Source organism: Trichomycterus rosablanca, chromosome 6 (genome assembly GCF_030014385.1).
Source record: "Trichomycterus rosablanca isolate fTriRos1 chromosome 6, fTriRos1.hap1, whole genome shotgun sequence".
NCBI classification, from domain to species: Eukaryota; Metazoa; Chordata; class Actinopteri; order Siluriformes; family Trichomycteridae; genus Trichomycterus; species Trichomycterus rosablanca.
The window spans coordinates 46,159,672-46,184,426 of record NC_085993.1 but is presented as its reverse complement, the minus strand read 5'-3'; the positions used below and the strand labels follow the sequence as shown (position 1 = coordinate 46,184,426).

At 40.1% G+C, this 24,755-nt stretch overlaps 1 protein-coding gene across 2 annotated transcripts in view; it reads left to right on the top strand.

Moving 5' to 3' along the window:
• Window positions 1-24,755, top strand: part of negr1 (neuronal growth regulator 1) — a 329,263-nt gene that overhangs the window by 280,121 nt on the left and 24,387 nt on the right. The window contains exon 7 of one of the 2 annotated variants that reach the window (XM_062997982.1): window positions 21,251-21,449. The exons of the other annotated variant lie outside the window; for it this stretch is intronic. Coding sequence (XP_062854052.1) covers window positions 21,251-21,300 — 50 coding nt within the window. The 3' untranslated portion in view covers window positions 21,301-21,449. Of the gene's footprint in view, window positions 1-21,250; window positions 21,450-24,755 lie in introns of those variants that run through there. 2 annotated transcript variants of the gene reach the window in all.

The window sequence follows — 24,755 nt, the reverse complement described above, 5'->3', positions numbered from 1 at the left end:
TTAAAATGCAAATGAGATTGTCTGTAAATGGTTTCTGCAAAGAGGGAATATCGTTAGCGAGTTGTTTGCAGCACTGTTTTATATGGATGAGGTAAAAAATGAAATGGTGTACTTGGAGTATGATTTGAAAAAGGAAATAGCTGAAGGGTAGTTCACATGTCTCTTAATATCAAGTATTTGTTTATAATATTCACAAGAACGTTAGTGAGGTTTGGCACTGATATCGTGCTTAAATCATGCTTGTAAATTCTAATTTATATCAAAGATGATGGATTGTGTTGAATTTAGGGCTCAGTTTAGACCTGTTAAGTTCTTTCCTCTTTCAAACTTAGCAAACAAGATGAAAGCATGTGATATCTTACAAAGGTCTGTCTGAAAACCTAGTGAGCTGCCTTGTTGCCTATTGCCTACATGTGCAGCTGCCTCAGTAGAGAGGATTCTAATAAAACATCGAACTTATAAGGCAGAGTATTTGGACACACTACTTGGACTGCAATTACGTCATAGCAGTTTGGCTCACTATGCTAACACAGTTTGCCTTAGGTTTGAATTTTCACTAACGAGCCCGAATTTGCAAACAAAGGACACTTTTACACCTTTATACAAATTAAAAATTTATATTTGAAAAGCATTTGTCCGCCTTTTTTGTAATTTTTTGTAAGAAAAGTTGTATCGCTTCGTAATAGTTTAAATTTTTTACATTTTAAGCATTTAGCAGACGCTTTTATTCAAAGTGTCTTACAGTCTAAGCAATTGAAGGTTTAAGGCCTTGCTCAAGGGCCCAACAGTGGCGACCTGGCAATGGTGGGGTTTGAACCAGCGACCTTCTGCTTACTAGTCCAGCACCTTAACTTCTAGGCTACTGCCCCTTATGCCTAGTTCACACTACACGATTTTTGCCCTGATTTTCGCTCGCTGACTGGTCGGTGCTAGATTTGTCGACTTGGGAGCAACTCGGCGTTCGCTCGGCGATCGAAACTCGGCTCTCAATCTCTATGTGTGAACTACTCAACAACTCACTCCGAGCGCTCAGCGACCGAAGCGAGATTTCTACCATGTCAGATATCTCAATCTGAGTTGCCCAACTGGCAATGAGTGCTATGTCAAACAGCCAATGAGAACGCAAGATACAGGGTGAGGGGAAATGCAGGGGAGGAGTGTAAAACGTGGGACAGGGGCATAATATAGTTTATATCAGAATACATCGACACACACATGTTTTACAGTATTTCTGACCTTATTGTTCTCTACAAAACATAACACCAACACTGCATTGCAAAAATATGTGTTAACCTCCAACTCACTATAGAACAATCCATGCTGCTTGTGTAGCCAAATCCACTCAGATTCATTTATTTTTACTCTTTGATTTTACGCTGCACATTCGCACAAAAATTGCTCGTTACTTGTTGACGTGCATTTTTGGACATGGTATTGTTAAACCTTTCGTCACTTCTCGCGTGAAAGTCGTGTAGTGTGAACTTGGCATTAGTAGGCAGCATTTTAAGGTATCTAAGAATGTAGACATGCCTTCTTCTCGGGAGCGTGTATGATACCAGATCACAACTGACCAAATAACGATCAGACAGTTTTGAAGAAATATGCAAAAGTTCTCTACAACCAAGACATCAGTTGTCAAGACACTTTTGTTGATCCACTTACACAGAACAACCTTCAGAGCTTAAATATGAAGTCACAAAAGGCCCTGAGATCACTTTTAAAAAAGGCACAGGAATCAATAAAGATTCTGAAGAAGATTCAGGTAAAGTAATGGCCGGCAGATTGGAAGTGTCTTCCAGGAGGAGGTCAGTTTATAACTCAATACCAAGGAAAAGAGACATAAATGAGTGTGCAAACTCACAGCCCCAAGTTACCTTCGAGATCTAATCAAACCCCACTCTGTATCACGCAACCTCCGGGCTACTAGTCTCGCTCGACTTGATCCTCCACCCAGGACTCGAGGAAGACAAGCATCAAGTCTTTTCTCTGTACTGGCACCCAAGTGGTGGAACGAGCTTCTTCTGTCTGTCCGAACATCTGAGTCTCTTGCTGTCTTTAAAAAACGATTAAAAACCTTCATAACCTCTTTACTAAACACTTAAGCTGACTTACTTACTTACTCACTTACTGATGCTCTTGTTCTTATTCAGTTCTTGGCTAACAGGATTTCAGCAGATTTGAGTCCTTGGACTGTTGCCTACTTAAACTAGAGTAATGTAATGTCTACTATGGAAGCACTTCTATAAGTCGCTCTGGATAAAAGCATCTGCTAAATGCCAAAAATGTAAACGTAAATGTATTATATAACCTCAGTCATATTAAATACCAGTAAAGTTATGCTAAAGACTATGCAGTGCTAATTAGAGCCTTACATTTCAAGAAAATTGCCAGCATGATTCAGAAAAGGCAAAGAAACAAAAAATATCATCACAGATGTACCCTGGATTAAAGAAAAACCCAAGGAATTCAACAAGGAAGCCATGTGGAACATGTGATTCATTAATTACAGCAATGCTTTTGACTGTGTTGAACACTGATAGTCTTATTGCTCTAATGAGGAATCTCTACACTGATCAACAGGTCACAGTCGTGACAGAAAATTAACAAACAGACTGGCTTCACATTGGCAAAGGAGAAAGAAATGCTGCCTTCTGTCACCATTCCTGTACTAACTGTACACTGAATTAATAATGAGAGAGGCAGGACTGGAGGAAGATGATTGAAGATTCAAGATGATATATACACTTTATTTCCAAAAGTATTCACTCACCCATCCAAATAATTGAATTCAGGTGTTCCAATCACTTTCATGACCACAGGTGTATAAAACCAAGCACCTCGGCATGCAGACTGCTTCTACAAACATTTGTGAAAGAATGGGTCCTCACAGGAACTCAGTGAATTCCAGTGTGGTACCGTGATAGGATGCCACCTGTGCAACAAGTCCAGTCGTGAGATTTTCTCACTACTAAATATTCCACAGTCAACTGTCAGTGGTATTACAACAAAATGGAAGTGATTGGGAATGACAGCAACTCACCACGAAGTGGTAGGCCACATAAAATGACAGAGCGGGGTCAGCGAAAACTGAGGAACATAGTGCGCAGAGATCGCCAACTTTCTGCAGAGTCAATCGCTACAGACCTCCAAACTTCATGTGGCCTTCAGATTAGCTCAATAACAGTGTGTAGAGCTTCATGGAATGGGTTTCCATGGCCGAGCAGCTGCATCCAAGCCTTACATCACCAAGCGCAATGCAAAGCGTCGGATGCAGTGGTGTAAAGCACGCCGCCACTGGACTCTAGAGCAGTGGAGACGTGTTCTCTGGAGTGAAAAATCACGCTTCTTCGTCTGGCAATCTGATGGACGAGTCTGGGTTTGGCGGTTGCCAGGAGAACGGTACTTGTCTGACTGCATTGTGCCGAGTGTACAGTTTGGTGGAGGGGGGATTATGGTGTGGGGTTGTTTTTCAGGAGTTGGGCTCGGCCGCTTGGTTCCAGTGAAAGGAACTCTCAATGCTTCAGCATACCAAGAGATTTTGGACAATTTCTTGCTCCAAACTTTGTGGGAACAGTTTGGGGATGGCCCCACCTCAACCCGATAGAACACCTTTGGGATGAATTAGAGCAGAGACTGCAAGCCAGGCCTTCTCGTCCAACATCAGTGTCTGACCTCACAAATGCCCTTCTGGAAGAATGGTCAAAAATTCCCATAAACACACTCCTAAACTTTGTGGAAAGCCTTTCCAGAAGAGTTGAAGCTGTTATAGCTGCAAAGCGTGGGTTGACATCATATTAAACCCTATGGATTAAGAATGAGATGTCACTCAGGTTCATATGAGTGTGAAGGCAGACGAGTGAATACTTTTGGCAATATAGTGTAGAAACATCAAAAACATTTGATACGCAGATGACACAACATTCCCAGCAGAGAATCACAAAGACTCTAAAGGAAGTCAAAGAACAAAGTGTAAAGATTTACCTCAAAGTGAAGTGGTGGACAGCTTTTGTCTGCTTAAATCAATTATTAACAGCAAAGGATACAGCAGTCAGGAAATATGACACAGAATGGCAAAAAAGAGTATTTTGGATGGTAAAGAAGACACAAATATGTCCTTAACCAAACAAAACCTAACCTCTTACGCGAACCCAAACAAAAAAACTAAAGCTCTCTTATTTTGGACACATTGTAAGATAAACCAAGTCTCTGAAACAGACACTTATACTTGGCTTGGTAGAGATAAAGATAAAGGAGAAAGAGAATGGCCAGCAACCAGGTGGATGGATACACTTGATATTTTAGATTATAACATTTATTATTACAGTGGTACCTTAAAACTCAACGTCAATTGGTTTTGCGAGTGGCGTTAAGTTTAAAAGGCGTTGAGTTTTAAGGTATTTTTTCCCATAAGGATGTATGGGAAACCTGTTAATGCATTCAATGGTCCCATGGACTTGCATATATTTTAGGCTTATGTAAAATAATAGGGTTGTTTTACATTTATACACTAAAAATACACAAATATAATATAAAAACACTGAAATGAAAAGCTGATTCTTACAATTTCTTTACACCTGGACATCACCAGATGGAGTGCATCATTATCCAATCAGCTACATCCTTGCCCCCAAAGACGTGTTCTGGAGCTGATTGTGAAACAGACCACACGCTTCTAATGTACAAGCTCTGAGTAAAGCTGACAGCCGACTGGTGGCAACGTCAAGTTTGTAACCGGGGAGTTCATAACCTCAGCACTGGTGTGCTAGTGTAATATCCCGCTGCGCCACCTGGGATTTTCCACACTTTTATGTTTTGGTTGGAGAAACTGAGAGACGCTTATAGTCCGGATTTAGCGCCACCTGATTTCTACCTTTTTGGACACTCAAGGAGACTTTAAGAGAAAGATGATTTTCATGTGATGATGATGTGAAAGCAGCGGTGCATCAGTGGCTACATGCTCAACCAAATAAATTTTTTGCTGATGGCATTAAAATGGTACAATGCTGGGAAAATTCATCGCAAAGTAGGTGACGATGTAGAAAAGTGATGTCATTTGTTTTTAAAATTCTTAATAAACAGAGTTAAACATGGCCGCTCAGGTGGCGCAGCGGTAAAAACACACGCTGGAACCAGAGCTGGGATCTCGAATCCATCGTATCGAATCTCAGCTCTGCCTGCCGGCTAAGGCTGAGCGGCCACATGAAGAACGACTGGCCTGTTGTTCAGATATGGGCGGGACTAAGCCGGATGGGGTCTCTCTCTCATGACTGGTGCAATTACGACCTCTGCTGGCTGATTGATGGCACCTGCACAGAGATGGGAAAAGAGTGCTGGCAGGGTGTGTCTCTTCGTACACAACGCTGAGCTGCACTGCACTCGTCAAAGTGTAGGTGATAAGATGCATACGGCATGCCGCCCACGTGTCGGAGGGGGTGTGGGTTAGCTTTGTTCTCCTCAATCAGAGCAGGGATTGGCACTGGTGGAGAGGAAGCATGACGCAATCGGGCAATTGGACGTGCTAAAAAGGTTAAAAATAAGTGTGGAAACTTTTTGAAGCTGAAATCGGCACAAACCCAACTTAGAATAGGAGCCTCCGTACTTTTGACAGGGCTGCGTGTCACATGGTTGGCATGATAAGACAGTGTAGACTGATATTGACAATAATAGTGTTTTATATGGCACTCGATGACATCTGCAGATTCATAAACCCTCCTGTCGTGCTGTCAGGAACGGCCGTGTAGCCTTCAGCAGGACTGAACTGAGCAGGCTTCTTCAGCAGAAGTGAAACTGACTTATTGGCTTCAGTCGTCGGCTTCGTACTTAAATCAAACGGCCGACATCTGACTCGGAATGATTTGTTTCAGAGCGTTCTTGGTTTCTCCCGGAAGGTATCTGGACGAAGATCCCGTGTTTGCGAGGCTTTACTTGGACAACTGGCAGTTAAGAGATTAGTTCAGACTCTCTGGTTGCCATGCCAACAAGAGTCCTGTTGTTTTTCTGTGTCTCTAATTGGCTGCCAACCTCAGGTCTGTTCCTTACACCGCTTTATCAAGCATTTAAATATTTAGAGGATTACGTTTCTGTAATATAACCAAGGTTATTTATGTATTTTTATCAACCAGGTGTTGGTGGGTCAGGTGCCGCTGAAAGCACTGTGTGCAGTACAGCCAGTCTATCCCACCACACCCAAAATGTGATACCCCTAGAGATCTGTTCACTCATATTTAATGATTTTGAGATGTGTCAAAAACTGTAGTGTATGTTATAGGGTGAGAACTCACACATATACACTGATCAGCCATAACATTAAAACCACCTCCTTGTTTCTACACTCACTGCCCATGTTATCAGCTCCACTTACCATATAGAAGCACTTTGTAGTTCTACAATTACTGACTGTAGTCCATCTGTTTCTCTACATACTTTTTTAGCCTGCTTTCACCCTGTTCTTCAGTGGTCAGGACCACCACAGAGCAGGTATTATTTAGGTGGTGAGTCATTCTCAGCACTGCAGTGACACTGACATGGTGGTGGTGTGTTAGTGTGTGTTGTGCTGGTATGAGTGGATCAGACACAGCAGCGCTGCTGGAGTTTTTAAATACCGTGTCCACTCACTGTCCACTCTATTAGACACTCCTACCTAGTTGGTCCACCTTGTAGATGTAAAGTCAGAGACGATCGCTCATCTATCGTTGCTGTTTGAGTTGGTCATCTTCTAGACCTTCATCAGTGGTCACAGGATGCTGCCCATGGGGCGCTGTTGGCTGGATATTTTTGCTTGGTGAACTATGCTCAGTCCAGCAGTGACAGTGGGGTGTTTACAAACTCCATCAGCACTGCTGTGTCTTATCCACTCATACCAGCACAACACACACTAACACACCACCACCATGTCATTGTCACTGCAGTGCTGAGAATGATCCACTACCTAAATAATGCCTGCTCTGTAGTGGTCCTGTGGAGGTCCTGACCATTGAAGAACAGGGTGAAAGCAGGCTAAAAAAGTATGTAGAGAAACAGATGGACTACAGTCAGTAATTGTAAAACTACAAAGTGCTTCTATATGGTAAGTGGAGCTGATAAAATGGACAGTGTGTGTAGAAACCAGGAGGTGGTTTTAATGTTATGGCTGGTTATGATCGGTATGATCGGTATATATATATATATATTATCTTCATTCATTTTTATCAACCAGGTGTTGGTGGGTCAGGTGCCACTGAAAGCACTGTGTGCAATACAGCCAGTCTATCCCACCACACCCAAAATTTGATACCCCTAGAGGTTTGTTCACTCATATTAAATGTTTTTGAGACGTGTCAAAAACTGTAGTGTATGTTGTAGGGTAATAACTCATGCGTATATGAAGAGTAACACTCACTGACAGTTTGAACCCGGGTCCCCAGGTTGTTGTGTGGCACCATTCTTTCAGCTGTGTCACAGTGCTTCCAAACTAAAATCAAACATGAAAAAGTTAAAATAATGCACATCAATATGCACTTACAGTCTGAGTTGAAATCTTTAGTAGGCATCCTGATGCCAGTCCTGTTTATTTATAATGTCTGATAAGCCTGGCACAAATGCATCTTATCTTCATTCATTTTTGACAAGACTTGGCTTGTTTGCTGAAGGTAAAGGTGTTTGTGTGGCAGGCTTTAAAAAAGCCCATATATGCACTTGATAAAAGTGCAGTTTATTTCTGCTAAAATATTTCCCAAACATTTATTTTTATTAGAAAATGGCACTACGATCAAAGAAAATAAATAAACCACCAGTGTAAAAGCTATATAAATGTACTTTGATTTATGGTATTTACTTTAATGGACAGGGGTTTAGAAGTAAGTCTGTGTAGTTTTGTTTGCACAAAGTACCAGAGCAGTGTGAAGTGTGTTTATAATTTAGCGCTGGAGTTTTGCATATTAGCATGGCAATTTAATATCTGTGCTTTTGATATATTGCAATTCTTACATCGAAGGTTTTCATCATGTTCTTCCATCTGCTTAAGCTTTTTATATTACTGAGGGTCTCTGGCTGGATTTGTTTTAGCTTTAAGGCCGACTGTGTTAAATCACTTGATCTTGTTCTGTTGACTTACTTGGCTTTGAACATATTTTTAGCATTTTTATTTTTATTTCTTTGCTTTTTTGTCATATAAATAATAATATTAATAATAATAATAAATATTATTATTATCATTATTATTGTTATTATGTTATTATTATTATTAGTTTTGTTATTATATTATTATTATTATTATTATTAGTTTATTATTAGTAGTATTTTTAATTTTGTTATATTATTATTATTATTAATATTATTAGTAGTTTTATTATTATTAGTAGTAGTATTATTATTGTTATTATTATTAGTTTTATTATTGTTATTGTTATTATTAGTTTTATTATTATTATTATTATTATTATTTTAGTAGTAGTATTATTATTGTTATTATTATTATTAGTTTTGTTATATTATTATTAGTTTTATTGTTATTATTATTATTAGTTTATTATTGTTATTATTATTATTTTATTATTATTATTGTTATTATTATACATTTTATTATTAATATTATAATTATTGTTGCTGTTGTTATTATATTATTATTATTAGTTTTATTATTATTATTATTAGTTGTATTATTAATAATTTGAGTTGTATTATTATTATGGTATTATTATTATTATTATTAGTTTTATTATTATTATTATTATTGTTGCTGTTATTATATTATTATTATTATTTTTTTTTTTTTATTATTAGTTTTTTATTAATATTATTAGTTTTACTATTATATTATTATTATTAATAATAATAATATAAATAATTTATTCATTTATTTATTTATTATTACCATTTGTTATTATTTATTTGCTTTTTTATTTATGCATTTTCTTCCTTTTTTTCCCGATTTAGTGTAACCAATTAGTCTTCCGCTACTTGAGACCTTGACTGCTTCTTAGGAGGGTATATTTGCCTGACCTATGCTTCCTTCATCATGTGCACAGTCTACTGACCCCATATTTTGGTGGATTCGTGTGTGAGGTGAGTTTTGCCCTGACCCCCGCGCTCCTCCACGTCTATACAGGCGCCTCGGGCTACTGACCAGGGTCCTTACACAGTGTAGAAGACCACACCCCTTTTTAGTCTGGTCTTTTCCCTCTCAGCATGCTTTAGTGGCCATTTTTTTCTGCTGCTGGCACTTCCAATGTGGCCTCTAGGGGGCGCCCAGCCGACCGGCAGCAAAGCTGAGATTCAAACTTATGGAGGTCAGAATTTCAGCACTGGTGTGCTAGTGAAATATCCTGCTGCACCACCTGGGCAGACTTATTTTTATGTATTTTCTGTTCTGCTTAGCTTTAATAATCTGACCAACTGCTGTAACAGAAACACTAAAGAATTTATACAGTGTCTTTGACTTGCAGTATATATAAAGGCAATTCTATCCTATTTAACCACCTCTGTACATATTTAAATATCACGCATCAGTACGAGCATTAGTTGTTTGTTAAAAACGTTTTCTCACCCTACCTCATGCCCTGCAATAATATCCACCTTGCATTTCATGAAGAAAATATTTGTGCATGCTCTACCTTCTCAGCTTTGCATACTTGGGTTTGTCATTAGGCTGATAGGTGAAGTGGAATATATATTCACTACAGAGCAACAGTGCGTGACTCGGCTGGATTCCGGCTCCCAATTATCCCTGATCCCCATGAAGGAAAGCTGCACTCACCTCTGGACAAATGCTTACCTTCCTCACTCATCTGTTACCTTCACTCACTATCCCAGTCACTCACAGCCTCACATTTAAACTCACGTCTATCACCGGATCCACTCGTGGTTAGACGGTTTGCCAGAAACGTTCACAAAAAACATGCAGCATGCTTTTCATTTCTGGTGTTTGTTACTTTTTTAATGTTGGATTTTTGTTATTTTAAAGTGGAGTAAGCAGTTGTGTACCCTGTTACAATTTAAAAGGTCACTTTCAACAGTCACCAAGATGGTTTAAGTCTTAACCTCACAAATGCTTTTAAAAGTACTGGGCCACTGAAGTTCCTTCACACCAAACGTTTCACATGTGTTTTGTCTCGAATGCAGCCTCTCTGTTCTCCCGGAGAACAGGTAGGTAGGTAGGTAGGTAGGTAGGTAGGTAGGTAGGTAGGTAGGTAGGTAGGTAGGTAGGTAGGTAGGTAGGTAGGTAGGTAGGTAGGTAGGTAGGTAGGTAGGTAGGTAGGTAGGTAGGTAGGTAGGTAGGTAGGTAGGTAGGTAGGTAGGTAGGTAGGTAGGTAGGTAGGTAGGTAGGTAGGTAGGTAGGTAGGTAGGTAGGTAGGTAGGTAGGTAGGTAGGTAGGTAGGTAGGTAGGTAGGTAGGTAGGTAGGTAGGTAGGTAGGTAGGTAGGTAGGTAGGTAGGTAGGTAGGTAGGTAGGTAGGTAGGTAGGTAGGTAGGTAGGTAGGTAGGTAGGTAGGTAGGTAGGTAGGTAGGTAGGTAGGTAGGTAGGTAGGTGATATATACTGTCGATACTGATAGATAGATAGATCACAGTCATTCAACAGTGACCAAGATGGTTTAAGTCTTAACCTCACAAATGCTTTTAAAAGTACTGAGCCACTGAAGTTCCTTCACACCAAACGTTTCACATGTCTTTTGTCTCGAATCCAGCCTCTCTGTTCTCCCGGAGAACAGGTAGGTAGGTAGGTAGGTAGGTAGGTAAGTAGGTAGGTAGATGATATATAGATACTGATAGATAGATAGATAGATAGATAGATAGATAGATAGATAGATAGATAGATAGATAGATAGATAGATAGATACTTTATTGATTATTAAACATACACAATACAAAAGAAAAAAAGAGAGAAAATTGCAGTAATAGGCACAGCGACCACAGAGCTACCAAGTGGGCTGCCACTCACTGCGGCGCAGGAATACCATGATGTATGTGCCTTTCTTGTCTCTAGTCTTGAGCCCATCGTTACGTCATCTAGCAATGAGAGGTGAGAATCAGAAGAGGTGTCCACAAACTTTTGCCCATGCTGTTCTAAAAGAAATATTATTCATTTTGGACCTGCCAAAAGGTTTAAGTGAATTTTTTTGAGCCAACTGTCATTATACAGTAAAAGCATGGAGGGGTTTTTAAATCTGGTTACAGAAGGTCATGACATTCACAAATGTCACAGTTTTTCAGGACTGGCACCAGTTTCCGATTAAGGTTCTACTGTAGAGCTGTTAGACTGCAACATGCAAGTAGGAATAAACTAGTGTGCACTTTACTAAAAGTCCAGTACTAATATTTATGCATGAAACCCTCTCAGATTGTGTGTATTCTCTAATCCGGTTTTATGTGTTTTATGTGGTATACATTAGACAGCTTATCAACCTGATTTTCAAGAATTCAAGAGAGGCTTTATTGTCATTTCAGCTATATACAAGTACATATTGAGACCAAACAACGTTCCTTCAGGACCAGGGTGCAACACAGGACACAAGTGCAAGACAATACAGTACAATAAACACAGTGCAGAGAAAAGACAGTACAATAAATACAAAGACCTACAATAAATACAGAGGACTAAAGGAACTGAGGGAGACAAGACTAGAGACAAGAGTAGTGTTGGCCAGTTGGGCATTTTATTACATAAAAACTCATAAAGATAAAGCACAAAGTGTGTCCCATCATGCCTTTGCTATTTTACATACACCGACTAGGCACAACATTATGACCACGACCAGGTGAAGTGAATAACACTGATCATCTCTTCATCACAGCACCTATTAGTGGGTGGGATAAATTAGGCAGCATGTGAACATTTTATCCTCAAACTTGATGTGTTAGAAGCAGGAGAAATGGGCGAGGGTAAGGATTTGAGCGAGTTTGACGAGAGCCAAATTGTGATGACTAGACGACTGGTTCAGAGCATCTCCAAAACTGCAGCTCTTGTGGGGTGTTCCCGGTCTGCAGTGGTCAGTATCTATCAAAAGTGGTCCAAGGAAGGAACAGTGGTAAACCGGCGACCGGATCATGGGCGGCCAAGGCTCATTGATGCACGTGGGGAGCGAAGGCTGGCCGTGTGGTCCGATCCAACAGACGAGCTACTGTAGCTCAAATTGCAGAGGAAGTTAATGCTGGTTCTGATAGAAAGGTGTCAGGATACACAGTGCATCACAGTTTGTTGCGTATGGGGCAGCATAGTCGCAGACCAGTCAGGGTGCCCATGCTGACCCCGTCCACCGCCATAAGCGCCAACAGTGGGCACGTGAGCATTGGAACTGGATACACGTGCGTGTGCCTTGCTTACCTGGGGAACACATGGCACCATGGGAAGAAGGCAAGACAGTTGAGGCATTGTGATGCTTTGGGCAATGTTCTGCTGGGAAACCTTGGGTCCTGCCATCCATGTGGATGTTACTTACCACCTACCTAAGGTACCGCCTACATAAAATTGTAGCACAATTTAACTGGATGTCTTGACCTGATTGGTGTAAGATTATGTAAGCTTGATTAAATAATTAAATTATATAAGCTTACATTCACAGCGTTTTATCCAAAGCGACTTAGCTATAACTGAATTCCATGCACACAATTGAGGGTTAGGGCCTTGCTCAGGGGCCCAACAGTGATAACTCTGCAGTAGTAGGGATTGAACCGATTGTACCAGTACCTTAACCGCTGAGCTTCCACTGCTCTGTACTGCACTCCTTATTATTAATCCTTACTAGGATTGTGAAGTCCATACGTTTTAGCCACTTATTTATAAATTCACAATTTGCCGACAGAGCTCGACAACTTAAGTGCTGTACTCGAGTATATCTGGCACATCTCAGATTTCTGAGAACTACCAGAGTTTTCACAGTAATTATTAATTCTGCGATGCTACCATTTGATTTATTGATCTTGTTCTTCATCTCCTTCCCCCTCTCTCAGCGAGAGGCTAGAATCATCTCTTTAATCTCACCTCCCATGTTTCACCTCCTCTTGGGCTTTAAATGACTTCAAATTAAGAGGCGAGCCTTGCAGGGTGCTCCCAGAGGCTGAACATTTTCCAACACATTAATGCTTCTGATGTTACTTGGTTGATGTACAGCTCCTTACAAAGCTACTTTGAGCTGTTCGTTTGCTCTTAGTGTGTGGGATTGATTAGAGAAGACTTTGGTGGAGGATCTAAAGGGATGCACCCTAAGGCTTAGAACTTCTAAACACATTTAAGATTCCAATTAGAATTCATGCTAGAAAACAATCAGTCTTATGATTATGTTGTATCTTAAGTTGTAGGCACCTAGGATGCCAGTTCGTGTGCAGGAGATGGGTTGTTTTTAAGGATCTTCAGAGCATCACAGCACTTGCTACCATTATAATAAAATATTTATAGTAATAGTTCATGCTTAATGCTGTACTTATATCGATGTCCCTTTAAATATGACTTTATAACAGTGTACTTCTCCAAATTGTGTAGTATTGTGAATGTACATAGTTTTGATGCCACTCTAAGCTCTGTTTGATTTAGAGAAGACTAGAAAATTAGTGCTTGTGTTGTCACTGCAATGTTTATGCAGTTTAACATGGTAACATGGTCTGATTATAAAATATTGTAGCATTAGCATTAGCAGTTATTATTCATTTGGTATGGCTTAGTCAGGCTAGTGTCTACAGAACACAAAATTAAAACAATAATTAATATAATTTTGATGCAACCAAATAAACTAGACAATCACCACATTAGTGAACATTCTACTCACCACATTTAGAGTTGACTTGTGATACTTTAGTACAACTAGCATGAAATTCATCTTCTCTGCTCTTCGAAATAAAAGGGTGCTGAGCCGATCACTCAGAGCTGTATGATGTGTTTGTTTTGGCATGTCAACAGCGTGAACATTTATTAAAACTTTGTTATTAATAAGCATTTTAGAGCACAATAAAGTGGTGGACGTTCCTAAAACTGGAAGTATGGGCACCCTAGTTTGGTAGCATTAGCTAAAGCCTTACAGTTGTTTCGACCCCATACCATGACAGACCCTGGCTTTTGGACTTGTTGCTGATAACAGTCTGGATGGTCCATTTCGTCTTTGGTCCGGAGCACACGGCGTCCTTTTTTTTCCCAAAAAACACCTGGAATGCTGATTCATCTGACCACAATACAATTCCACTGTATGATGGTCCATCCTAGATACGTCAGAGCCCAAAGAAATCAATGCCGCTTCTGGACATGGTTAATATAAGGCTTCTTTTTTGCACAGTAAAGTTTTAAGTGGCGTTTGTGCATGTAACTGTGTATTGTAGTGCTTGACAAAGGTTTAATAAAGTAATCCCTCACCCATGTGGTTATATCAGCTGTTGTTGAGTGGCGGTTCTTGATGCAGTGCTGTCTGAGGGATCAAAGATCAGCTTAAGCTTAAGCTTTCCTGGATGCTGCTTTTCTACCAAACCATGATTACAATCACCTGTTTGGAATCATATCATTATTTAGTTTTTTCTCCTCATTACTAGCCCTAAATTGCCCCCGTCCCAACTTTTTTTGGAATGTGTTGCAGACCTGAAATGCAGGAATGGATGTTTATTAATAAATGAAATTAAATTGAGCAGATAAAACATGGATTATTCATATATATATATATATATATATATATATATATATATATATATATATATATATTCTTTTTGATGGGGTATAGCTTTAAGCAGCTACACTGTGATGTGCATAAATATAATAATTTTATATTTATTTATTCCATTACAGCTGTAGTTACTGACCTTCCTGTGGGTGCCTCCCTTGTGAAACCCAACAATATTACCTTCAGCATATCAGCTGTTACTTTGTGTTTGCAGTTCTGGAGAGGCACATAAGTTTTTTTGTGTTTGCAGTTCTGGAGAGGCACATAAGTTTTCATTTTCAGAGAGATATTTACTCACTCTGTCCTTTATTTCTATCAGTTGTACATGTCTGCCATGAGATTAGTTTTTGATGGTGTCCTTTGCTTTGTTTGTTGACATTTGGGTGAGTGATGTGACTTTATTCTTATAGATGAATAGCGGTTGTCACTGAACGATAAGACGAATGTCGCGTTTCTGTGCGTGTGGATAAAATACGGCTAAAACTGTTCCAGTTAAGAGACTTTTTGTTATAAGAAGATATCAAAATCATTCTAGTGCATGTCTGGATAAAATTCCAATATGTTTAAACATGAGATTTGGCATTTTGGCTGATAAAGTGTATTATTAACTGATCAGCCATAACATTCAAACCACCTCCTTGTTTCTACACTCACTGTCCATTTTATCAGCTCTACTTATCATATAGAAGCACTCTGTAGTTCTACAATTACTGACTGTAGTCCATCTGTTTCTCTACATACCTTTTTAGACTGCTTTCACTCTGTTCTTCAATGGTCAGGACCCCCACAGAGCAGGTATTATTTAGGTGGTGGATCATTCTCAGCACTGCAGTGACAATTACATGGTGGTGGTGTGTTAGTGTGTGTTGTGCTGGTATGAGTGGATCAGACACAGCAGCGCTGCTGGAGTTTTTAAATACCATGTCCACTCTATTAGACACTCCTACCTAGTTGGTCCACCTTGTAGATGTAAAGTCAGAGACGATCGCTCATCTATTGCTGCTGTTTGAGTTGGGACGCTGCCCACGGGGTGCTGTTGGCTGGATGTTTTTGGTTGGTGGACTATTCTCAGTCCAGCAGGGACAGTGAGGTGTTTAAAAATCCATCAGCGCTGCTGTGTCTGATCTACTCATACCAGCACAACACACACTAACACACCACCACCATGTCAGTGTCACTGCAGTGCTGAGAATGATCCACCACCCAAATAATACCTGCTCTGTAGTGGTCCTGTGGGGGTCCTGAACATTGAAGAACAGCAGGTTAAAAAAGTATGTAGAGAAACAGATGGACTACAGTCAGTAAACTACAGTTGTAGAACTATATGGTAAGTGGAGCTGTGGACAGTGAGTGTAGAAACAAGAAGGTGGTCATAATGTTATACCTTATCAGTGTATATTGCGACACCTTTACAAATATGTACTGTAAGACCAGTAAAATATAATCACAGTTTTAAACCAGAGCGACAGTGAATATTAAACAGTAATGATGAGGGGTGCTTAGATGGCGCAGATGTCTATTCCACGAGCCCACCAGCCGACTCAGGCGCTCTACAGAGACGTTTAGTGGTGACGATGTATGGAAGATGAGAGTTAGTATCTTTACTATCACTGTTTCCAACTCCTGTGTTTCTCAGATTTCAAAACCATAAGTATTAACATAGAGTCTTCACCCTGTACGAGGCTTTCCTCAAGATATTGATGTGCGTCTCTGGGAATTTTAGTCAAAGGAGTTTCTGTGAGGTCAGGAACTGATGTTGGATATAATAGCCTGGCTTCATAAAACCCCGGGCTCAATTCATGCCAAAGGTGTTTGATGGAGTTGAGGGTCAGTGCTCTGTGCAGACCTTTTAAGTTCCTCTTGACCAAACTTGTCAGACCACGTCTTTATGGACCTCTTTTTGTACACAGGGTACATACATGCTCAAACAAATAAAGGGACTTTCTTAAGGTACTGCTACCAAGTTGGAAACATTTAATTTATTTCATATAATTGTAATTTAATTGTATACATTATAATAATTGTAATTGGAATAATTACATAATTATATAATTGTAAAATAATTGTATACATTCATGACAGGACGGGTAGTTACTGGTTACACAAGATTCATCAGTTCAAGTCTTTAATGTCAAACACAGTCATGGACAATTTTGTATTTCCAATTCACCTGCCTGCACGTCTTTGGACTGTGGGAGGAAACTGAAGCTCCTAGAGGAAACCCACACAGACACAGGGAGAACATGCAAACTCCACACAGAAAGAACCCGGACCACTTCACCTGGGACTTGAACCCAGGACCTTCCCAATGGGCCTCTGTGCTGCCCAGTTCATATAATTAGTTTTATATAGGGTGTTACGGTGGCACAGCAGGTCACATCAAAGCAAGAAGGGCCTGGGTTTGATTCCCCAGCTAAGGGCAATTGTAGCCTAGTGATTAAGGTACTGGACTAGTAATCAAAAGGTTGCTGGTTCAAGCCCCATCACTTCCAGGTTGCCACTGTTGGGCCCTTGAGCAAGGCCCTTAACCCTCAATTGCTTAGACTGTATGCTGTCACAGTACTGTAAGTTGCTTTGGATTAAAGCGTCTGCTAAGTGCTGAAAATGTAAAGATGCCAGGGTCCTTTTGCATGTTCTCCTGGTATCTATGTGGGTTTCCTCCAGGTGCTCCGGTTTCCTCCCACAAGTCCAAAAACATGCACGCAAGCCAACTGGAACTATTAAAAATGGACTTGTGTGTGACAGTGTGTGTGTGTGTCTCATGTGATGGATGTAATGAAGGTACTAGTAATCAGAAGGTTGCCAGTTCAAGCCTTACCACCACCAAGTTACCACTGTTGGGCCCCTGAGCAAGGCCCCTAATTGCTTAAATTGTATACAAAACGTTTTGGATAAAAGCGTCTGCTAAATGCAGAAAATGTAAATGACCAGGATAAAGCTGTGGTAAAACAGACAGCAAATAAATGAATCAATAATTTATTAATAATAATAATAGAATTTTATTCATAAGCGCCTTTCAAGGTACCCAAGGACGCTGTACAGATATAATCCTGTTAGCAATGGGTGTGGCTGAAACTTAGTCCTTTAAGGTGTTTACATATCCTGTTGAAAAAGCTGATGTAATACTATTAAAGTAGTACTATAAAGTACTATAATAAGTACTATAAATATTATGATTATCATTATTATTATTTTTTGATATTGCACATGTTCTTAGGCTTGTGCCACTGAAACCCAATCCATGATGCTGCTGATGAACAGTTACAGTACTGATGATTGGAACTCAGTATTAAGTGTTTCATTTTTGTTCCTGTTATGCTTCAGCAGTTGTCAACTCATATAACCTAGAACTTTCTAACCGAACTGTTATTGCTCCTGAACTTCACAGTAACAGCATGTACAGCTGAACCTGGCAGCTCTAGCACGGCAGAATCACGACGAGCTGACATGTTAAATAGGTGCCATTGTTCGACTCTGCAGAGTCACCGAGTGCTTCAGTAAAAGCCAGTTTAATTCACATTTACAGTATTTACTGATGCTTTTATCCGAAGTGATTTACAGTACTGTGACAGGATACTGTCTAAGCAGTTGAGGGGTAAGGACTTTTGTCAGGGGACCTGGCATTGGTAGGGATTTAACCAACGACCTATTGATTACTAGTGAAAAACAGGTTATTTGAATGAGAAATAACCCAGCAAGGTAACCAAACTGCCTCAACCCAGCATTTGAGTAGAAAAAACAACCCAGCATTTTTTAGAGTGTATGTTTTATCCTGGTCCATATGGGTGAAATATCTGAACTGTCTTTTAAGGTGTTTACATTCCCTGTTGGAAAAGCTGATTTAATATTAAGTACTGTAGTAAATTATTATTATTAATAAGAATGAATTATTGTTGTTATTATAATAATAAAATAATAATAACAATAATAATAATAAAATAATAATTTTTATTATTATTTATTTTATTTTATTATTATTATTTTATTTTTATTATATTATAGTTTTTATTATTTTATTATTGTTATTATTATTATTATTATTATTATTATTATTATTATTATTTTATTATTATTAATCTTTCTGCCATTGCACATGGTGATCTTACTAGTCCAGTACCTTACCGCTAGGCTACAACTGCCCGACAGTTTAATGTTTGTCTATAGAGGTTGCATCTCTGTGTGCATGAAATAGCCAAACCCCACTAATTAGAAGGAGTTCATACTTTAGTACATGTGGTGTGTTTGTGAGCATCTGAAATTCCTTTTGAAAGCAGGGCGTACAGAGCCTAAGTGATGTTTCAGAGAGATGATGTTCCGTTTTGGCATGGTAATTAGTGGCTATGTGATGTATCTAACTTCCTGGAAATGCTAGTGAGCGGGGCAACACTAATGAGGATGAGCAAACCGAATAAGCACACCACAGGACAGGAGTGGATTTTATTTTGTATTTCTTTATTTAACATAAACTGTGTTTGATACATAAAGCAAATTTCATTTCATTTATAATCATAAACAATGATGTTGACCAGAAAATAAGTACATGTATTTGTTTTTTAATGTTGGTGGGCAAAACATTCCAATGAGTTCTAGCTAAACTAGTTTATAAGTTGGGTAGCATGGTGATGCAGCTGGTATAGTGGGTGTCAGACTGCAACATTTGTACTCGGGACCTGCGTTCGAACTTTGTCCATCTGTACTGCCTGTAATGACTTTATTAGACTCTAAAAATGCTTGGCTGAAAACATTTGGCAACCCAGCGCTGGGTAAGTATTGGACAGAATACACACTGGGTTATTTTAACCCAACTTGTTATGCAATTTAACCAAAGAACTGTAAGGTTCTTTTTTACCCAATGCTGGGTTAATTTTACCATGAATGTTGGGTTGTTTACTCCAATGCATTGTTCACTTTAATGCTGATATGTAAATAATAATACTAACACTAACTCCATTTACCATATAGAAGCACTTTGTAGTTCTACAATTACTGACTGTAGTCCATCTGTTTCCCTGCATGCTTTTTTATCCCTCTTTCATGCTGTCTAGGACCACCACAGAGCAGGTATTATTTAGGTGGTGGTTAATTCTCAACACTGCAATGCAATGACATGGTGGTGGTGTGTTAGTGTGTGTTGTGCTGATATGAGTGGATCAGACACAGCAGCGCTGCTGGAGTTTTTAAACACCTCACTGCTGGACTGAAAATAGTCCACCAACCAAAAATACATCCATCCAACAGCGCCCCGTGGGCAGCGTCCTGTAACCACTGATGAAGGTCTAGAAGATGACCAACTCAAACAGCAGCAATAGATGAGCGATCGTCTCTGACTTTACATCTACAAGGTGGACCAACTAGGTAGGAGTGTCTAATAGAGTGGACAGTGAGTGGACACGGTATGTAAAAACTCCAGCAGCGCTGCTGTGTCTGATCCACTCATACCAGCACAACACACACTAACACACCACCACCATGTCAGTGTCACTGTAGTGCTGAGAATGATCCACCACACAAATAATACCTGCTCTGTGGTGGTCCTGTGGTGGTCATGACCATTGAAGAATAGCATGAAAGCAGGCTAAAAAGGTATGTAGAGAAACAAATGGACTACAGTCCGTAATTGTAGAACTACAAAGTGCTTCTATATGGTAAGTGGAGCTGATAAAATGGACAGTGAGTGTAGAAACAAGGAGGTGGTTTTAATGTTATGGCTGATCAGTGTAGTTAGTACAAGTGTTAATGTAACACATTTACAGAGTAAATTATGCAGAAATTCCAAGGTATTCACAAACTTGTCATTGTATTAGTTTAACAAATTATGCATTAACTTGCATGTGCAGAACATTGTTTTTAATATGGCCATTTTTATCCTGATTAGATATTTTTGGTAACTTGAACTGATCTTCCTAAAGTAGTGTGAAACCGATAATTCTATGTTACCACTTCAGGGCCATTTCTAATTGCTTCTGAGACCTAATACCCACTTTGGGGGAAGGTTATTGTTTCAGATATAGCTTTTACTGAACATATTGCTTTCAGCACGTCAGGTATTATTGTTAATTTTGGTGGTATTTGGAAGAGAAACTGAGCAGAACTGTGCAGTAAGCTTTAGAATCATCTGTAAAGAGATAGAACGCCCCGGCACATGATCTCTACTTATTGTGCTAATAAAGCCGCACGTTCAGCTGCCGTCCTGCTTTGGGCTAATAAGCAGCTGTGTTGAAGCCATGGCAAAAATAACATGGCAGAAAAATGGCACTGTCGGCTCCCCGGAGAGCCGATTTTCAAACAAAATGTAATCTAATCAGCAAAACTACCAGCTCTGTAACCCAATTCATTATGAACTAGCAGGGTGACAGTTTGAGTGAAGAAGTTTCAGACCGTTCGGGCGAGGAACCCTTTTACTGCCAGTGCTGGCTGCTATGGTAGCTATGTGTTCAGCTCCTTATTCATTTATTCATTCATCTTCATTAACTGCTTTATCCTGTTGCGAATGGCAGGGGGTTTGGAGTCTGTCCAGGAAACGCTGTGCGCAAAGCAGGAACACACAGTGGAGAGAACTTCAGTCAGACATAACCACTCACTCATCTACTGGCAGTTAAGAGGAGTCAGTTTGCTGACCACAGTGTTCTGTTTTTATAGTGTTGGAAAACAAACTAAACACCTTCAGGAACCCCACAGGAGAAACATGACATCAGTTTTTGGGGATTGTTGGATCAGAGCATCACCAATGTGGCATCACACTACCAGGACGACTTTCTCCAAGAGCTCCGGTTTCCTCCCACAGTCCATAGACATGCAGTCAGGTTAATGACATGACTGTGTTTTACATTAAACTTAAACTGACGAATCCTGTGTAACCAGTAACTACCTGTTCAGTCATGAATGTAACCAAAGAGTGTAAAAGACTCACTCACTTTCTTAACCGCTTATCCAATCAGGGTTGCGGGGGCCTATCTCAGCTTTTTAATGGGTGCAAGGCACACAGTAACACCCTGGATGGGGCGCCAGTCCATTGCAGGGCAGACACACATACTCTCACACAAACACACATACACACACCCATTCACCTACAGGGCAATTCAGTGTCTCCAATTAACCTGACTGCATGTTTTTGGACCGTGGGAGGAAACCGGAGCTCCCAGAGGGAACCCATGCAGACACATGGAGAAAATGCAAACTCCACACAGAAAGGACCCGGACCGCCCCACCTGGGGATCGAACCAAAGACCCTCTTGCTGAGTGTAAAACATGACGTTAAAATCCTAATAAATAAATATATACATGCCACCAGTCCACTAGATGTTGTGTGTAGTTAGTGGACATGCTGCAGCTGTTTACCAGGAATAATTAAAATTAACAGCATCTGCAAATGAGGTGTAGAGTAACCATGGTGATTTCAGATTTTAGAAAAGCCCAAATTGACTTATGACTTAAATAATCTAAAAAGTAATTACTGCATTCGTCACAGTTGGTGATTTTAGTTTATTTAACAAAACACATTACACACTTAAGCAAAACTTGAGTAAAAACAATATTTTGTGAAACAAATCAATTTATTTAAAAAACTAAATTATTCGACATGTGAATCACCTTTGTGAAAAATGAATCGCTTTCTGAAAGCCAGCTGGTTGAACACAAACAAGCTTAATTTCAGACAGACCATAATTCTTACATTTGCTAAATCTCACTTAGTAGAACCAATTGCGTGTCCCTAGCTGTAAATAAGGCAATTTTTAGGACTCCATACATGATTGTGAATTAAATATCAAATTAATTGGAGGATAACCAGAAAGAAACTGCTGCTAATTAGTAAAATGAAAACATTTAAAAAAGTCAACATTTAAATGGCTGTGAAGAAACAGAATTAATAGAGATGATTAATAGAGAGATTAACTCAATAGAGATACTTTGGTAAGACCTGAAATGAGCAGTTCATGTCCAGAGACACAGCGGTGGATCTGATTTACAGCAGTTCTGTGCTGTAGAGAGTGGGCTGAAATGGGCTGAAATGTTTCTATTGTGATGGAATTTAAAATGAGGAAAATTGTTTAGATACGATAAATGAGAGTTGTAAAGGAGAAGGGTTGCAGGAATACAGTTGCCAGACAGGAGGAGGAGGATAGGAAGGCCAAAAAGGAGGTTTGTGGATGCGGTGAGGGAGGACGTGCAGGTGGTTGGGGTGACAGAGTAGGGTGCTCAGGACAGGGCAAAATAGAGACTAATGATCCGCTGTGGTGACCCATAACGGGAGCAGCCGAAGGAAGAAGAGGAAGTTTAGTTGCAGTTATTGCTGCTGAAGATGGTGCAGCCAGTTAAAGAACAATTACTTATTTACAAGGATGATATAGATGTTGAGGAGCTCCCATGTTTCTTAAATAAATCAAATACTTTTATAAACAGGGTTGTTTCTCTTTTGTGTTGTAACATTTGATCTGAAATAATTCAGTTTGGCCTATTTGCACTCTAGTGATCAGGCAACTAGTAAGGGGTGATGATTTCCCAGCACTGTATTCAGTATGGGCTGGGGTTTGATCCCGAGGCGGGGCGGTCCGGGTCCTTTCTGTGTGGAGTTTGCATGTTCTCCCCGTGTCTGCATGGGTTTCCTCCAGGAGCTCCGGTTTCCTCCCACAGTCCAAAAACATGCGGCAAGGTAATTGGAGACACTGAATTGCCCTATAAGTGAATGGATGTGGTTGTGTGTGTGTGTGTGTGTGTGTGTGTGTGTGTGTATGTGTGTCTGCCCTGCGATGGACTGGCGTCCCATCCAGGGTGTGACTGTGTGCCTTGCGTCCATTAAAAAGCTGGGATAGGCTCCAGCAGGAGGAAACCAGGGCACCCGGAGTAAACCCACGCAGACATGGGGAGAACATGCAAATATATATATATATATATACTATATTGCTCTAGTAACATTAAGCAGGTTACACAGATTCCCAAAATCCCTTGCTGTGCACTCGTGTAAATTTTGATTACATGTATTCTGATATTTCATTGTCTTTTAGTTATTTTAATCAACTAAAATAATGTCGTGTTTTTACTTTCGTTATCGCCGCACTTTACCGCTAGCATTAGCCACTTGCTACTGTAGCGGGTCCGCTCACCTAGCCGCTGCGAGTGCTGCTCGTTCGGCGGGGATGCTACGGGTCTTTTGCTGCGTGCGGTGGTGGAGGTGTGGGAATAAAAGTACACGACAAGGTAGAGTTCCCTTTAACTGTTTAGTCAGGACTTTAATGAACAACGTTACAACACTTTAGACTGCCTAGCTCCAGCACCTGAACTACCTATTGGGTTCAATGCTGGGGCACAAAACTAACTAACTGCAGAACATCCGAACACACATGTATAAACCAAGTGCTGCATTCTGATTGGCTGAGCTGAATGTCACTCACATGTTGCCGCTATAATATTGTAATATAATAATAACGACCTGGCGAGTGCAGCCAATGGGGGGCAGTGTGGTGGAGGGTTGAGTTCATGTCGTTCACCCCCGCCCCCCCGGGAGTTACGTCCATGCACCATGCCGCCCAGTTTGCCATGTAGACAGGAAGGCAATGCAAAATGCAAAATAGACAAAACAAGCTTCCATAGATCTTGTTTGTAAATTATACATTTTATTCCCTTCTTTTTTTGTCTCTTCTGTAGTAAATCATGGTCACAGGTTTAATGATTTCCTTGACCTGACTGGGTTTTAACACAGCTCAAGGTGCTGCGGTTTAAATTGTGTCACTCCTGCCCAAGGGGGTCGTATAAAGGGTCAATATTCTGGTTTAATTTGTCAAGAATCATCAAGTAAGACCGATCAATAATTTCTGACCCTGCGCCGAGTGGCCGCAGCATAAAGGTATAAAATACTTCCCGACCTGAAGCAGCAGGAGTTTGACAGCATCAATATCAAGCTAAAGTGCACACGTCTCTACCGGGGATTTGGTATTTATGCAGCTCTGTAAGTCCCACAGATTGTGTCAAAGTGGCTGAAAGGATAGTGCAGCAGAAGAAAGGATGGAGTGGATTTGACGGTGATGACATTTGAAGGCTCCTTTTTTATGCCTGTGTGTTTGCCCTGAAACTACAGGTCGAGATTGGCTGTAGAAAGAAAATCCCATTTCTCTCAAGACCTTCTGCGATTTAACAGCCTCACCACCCA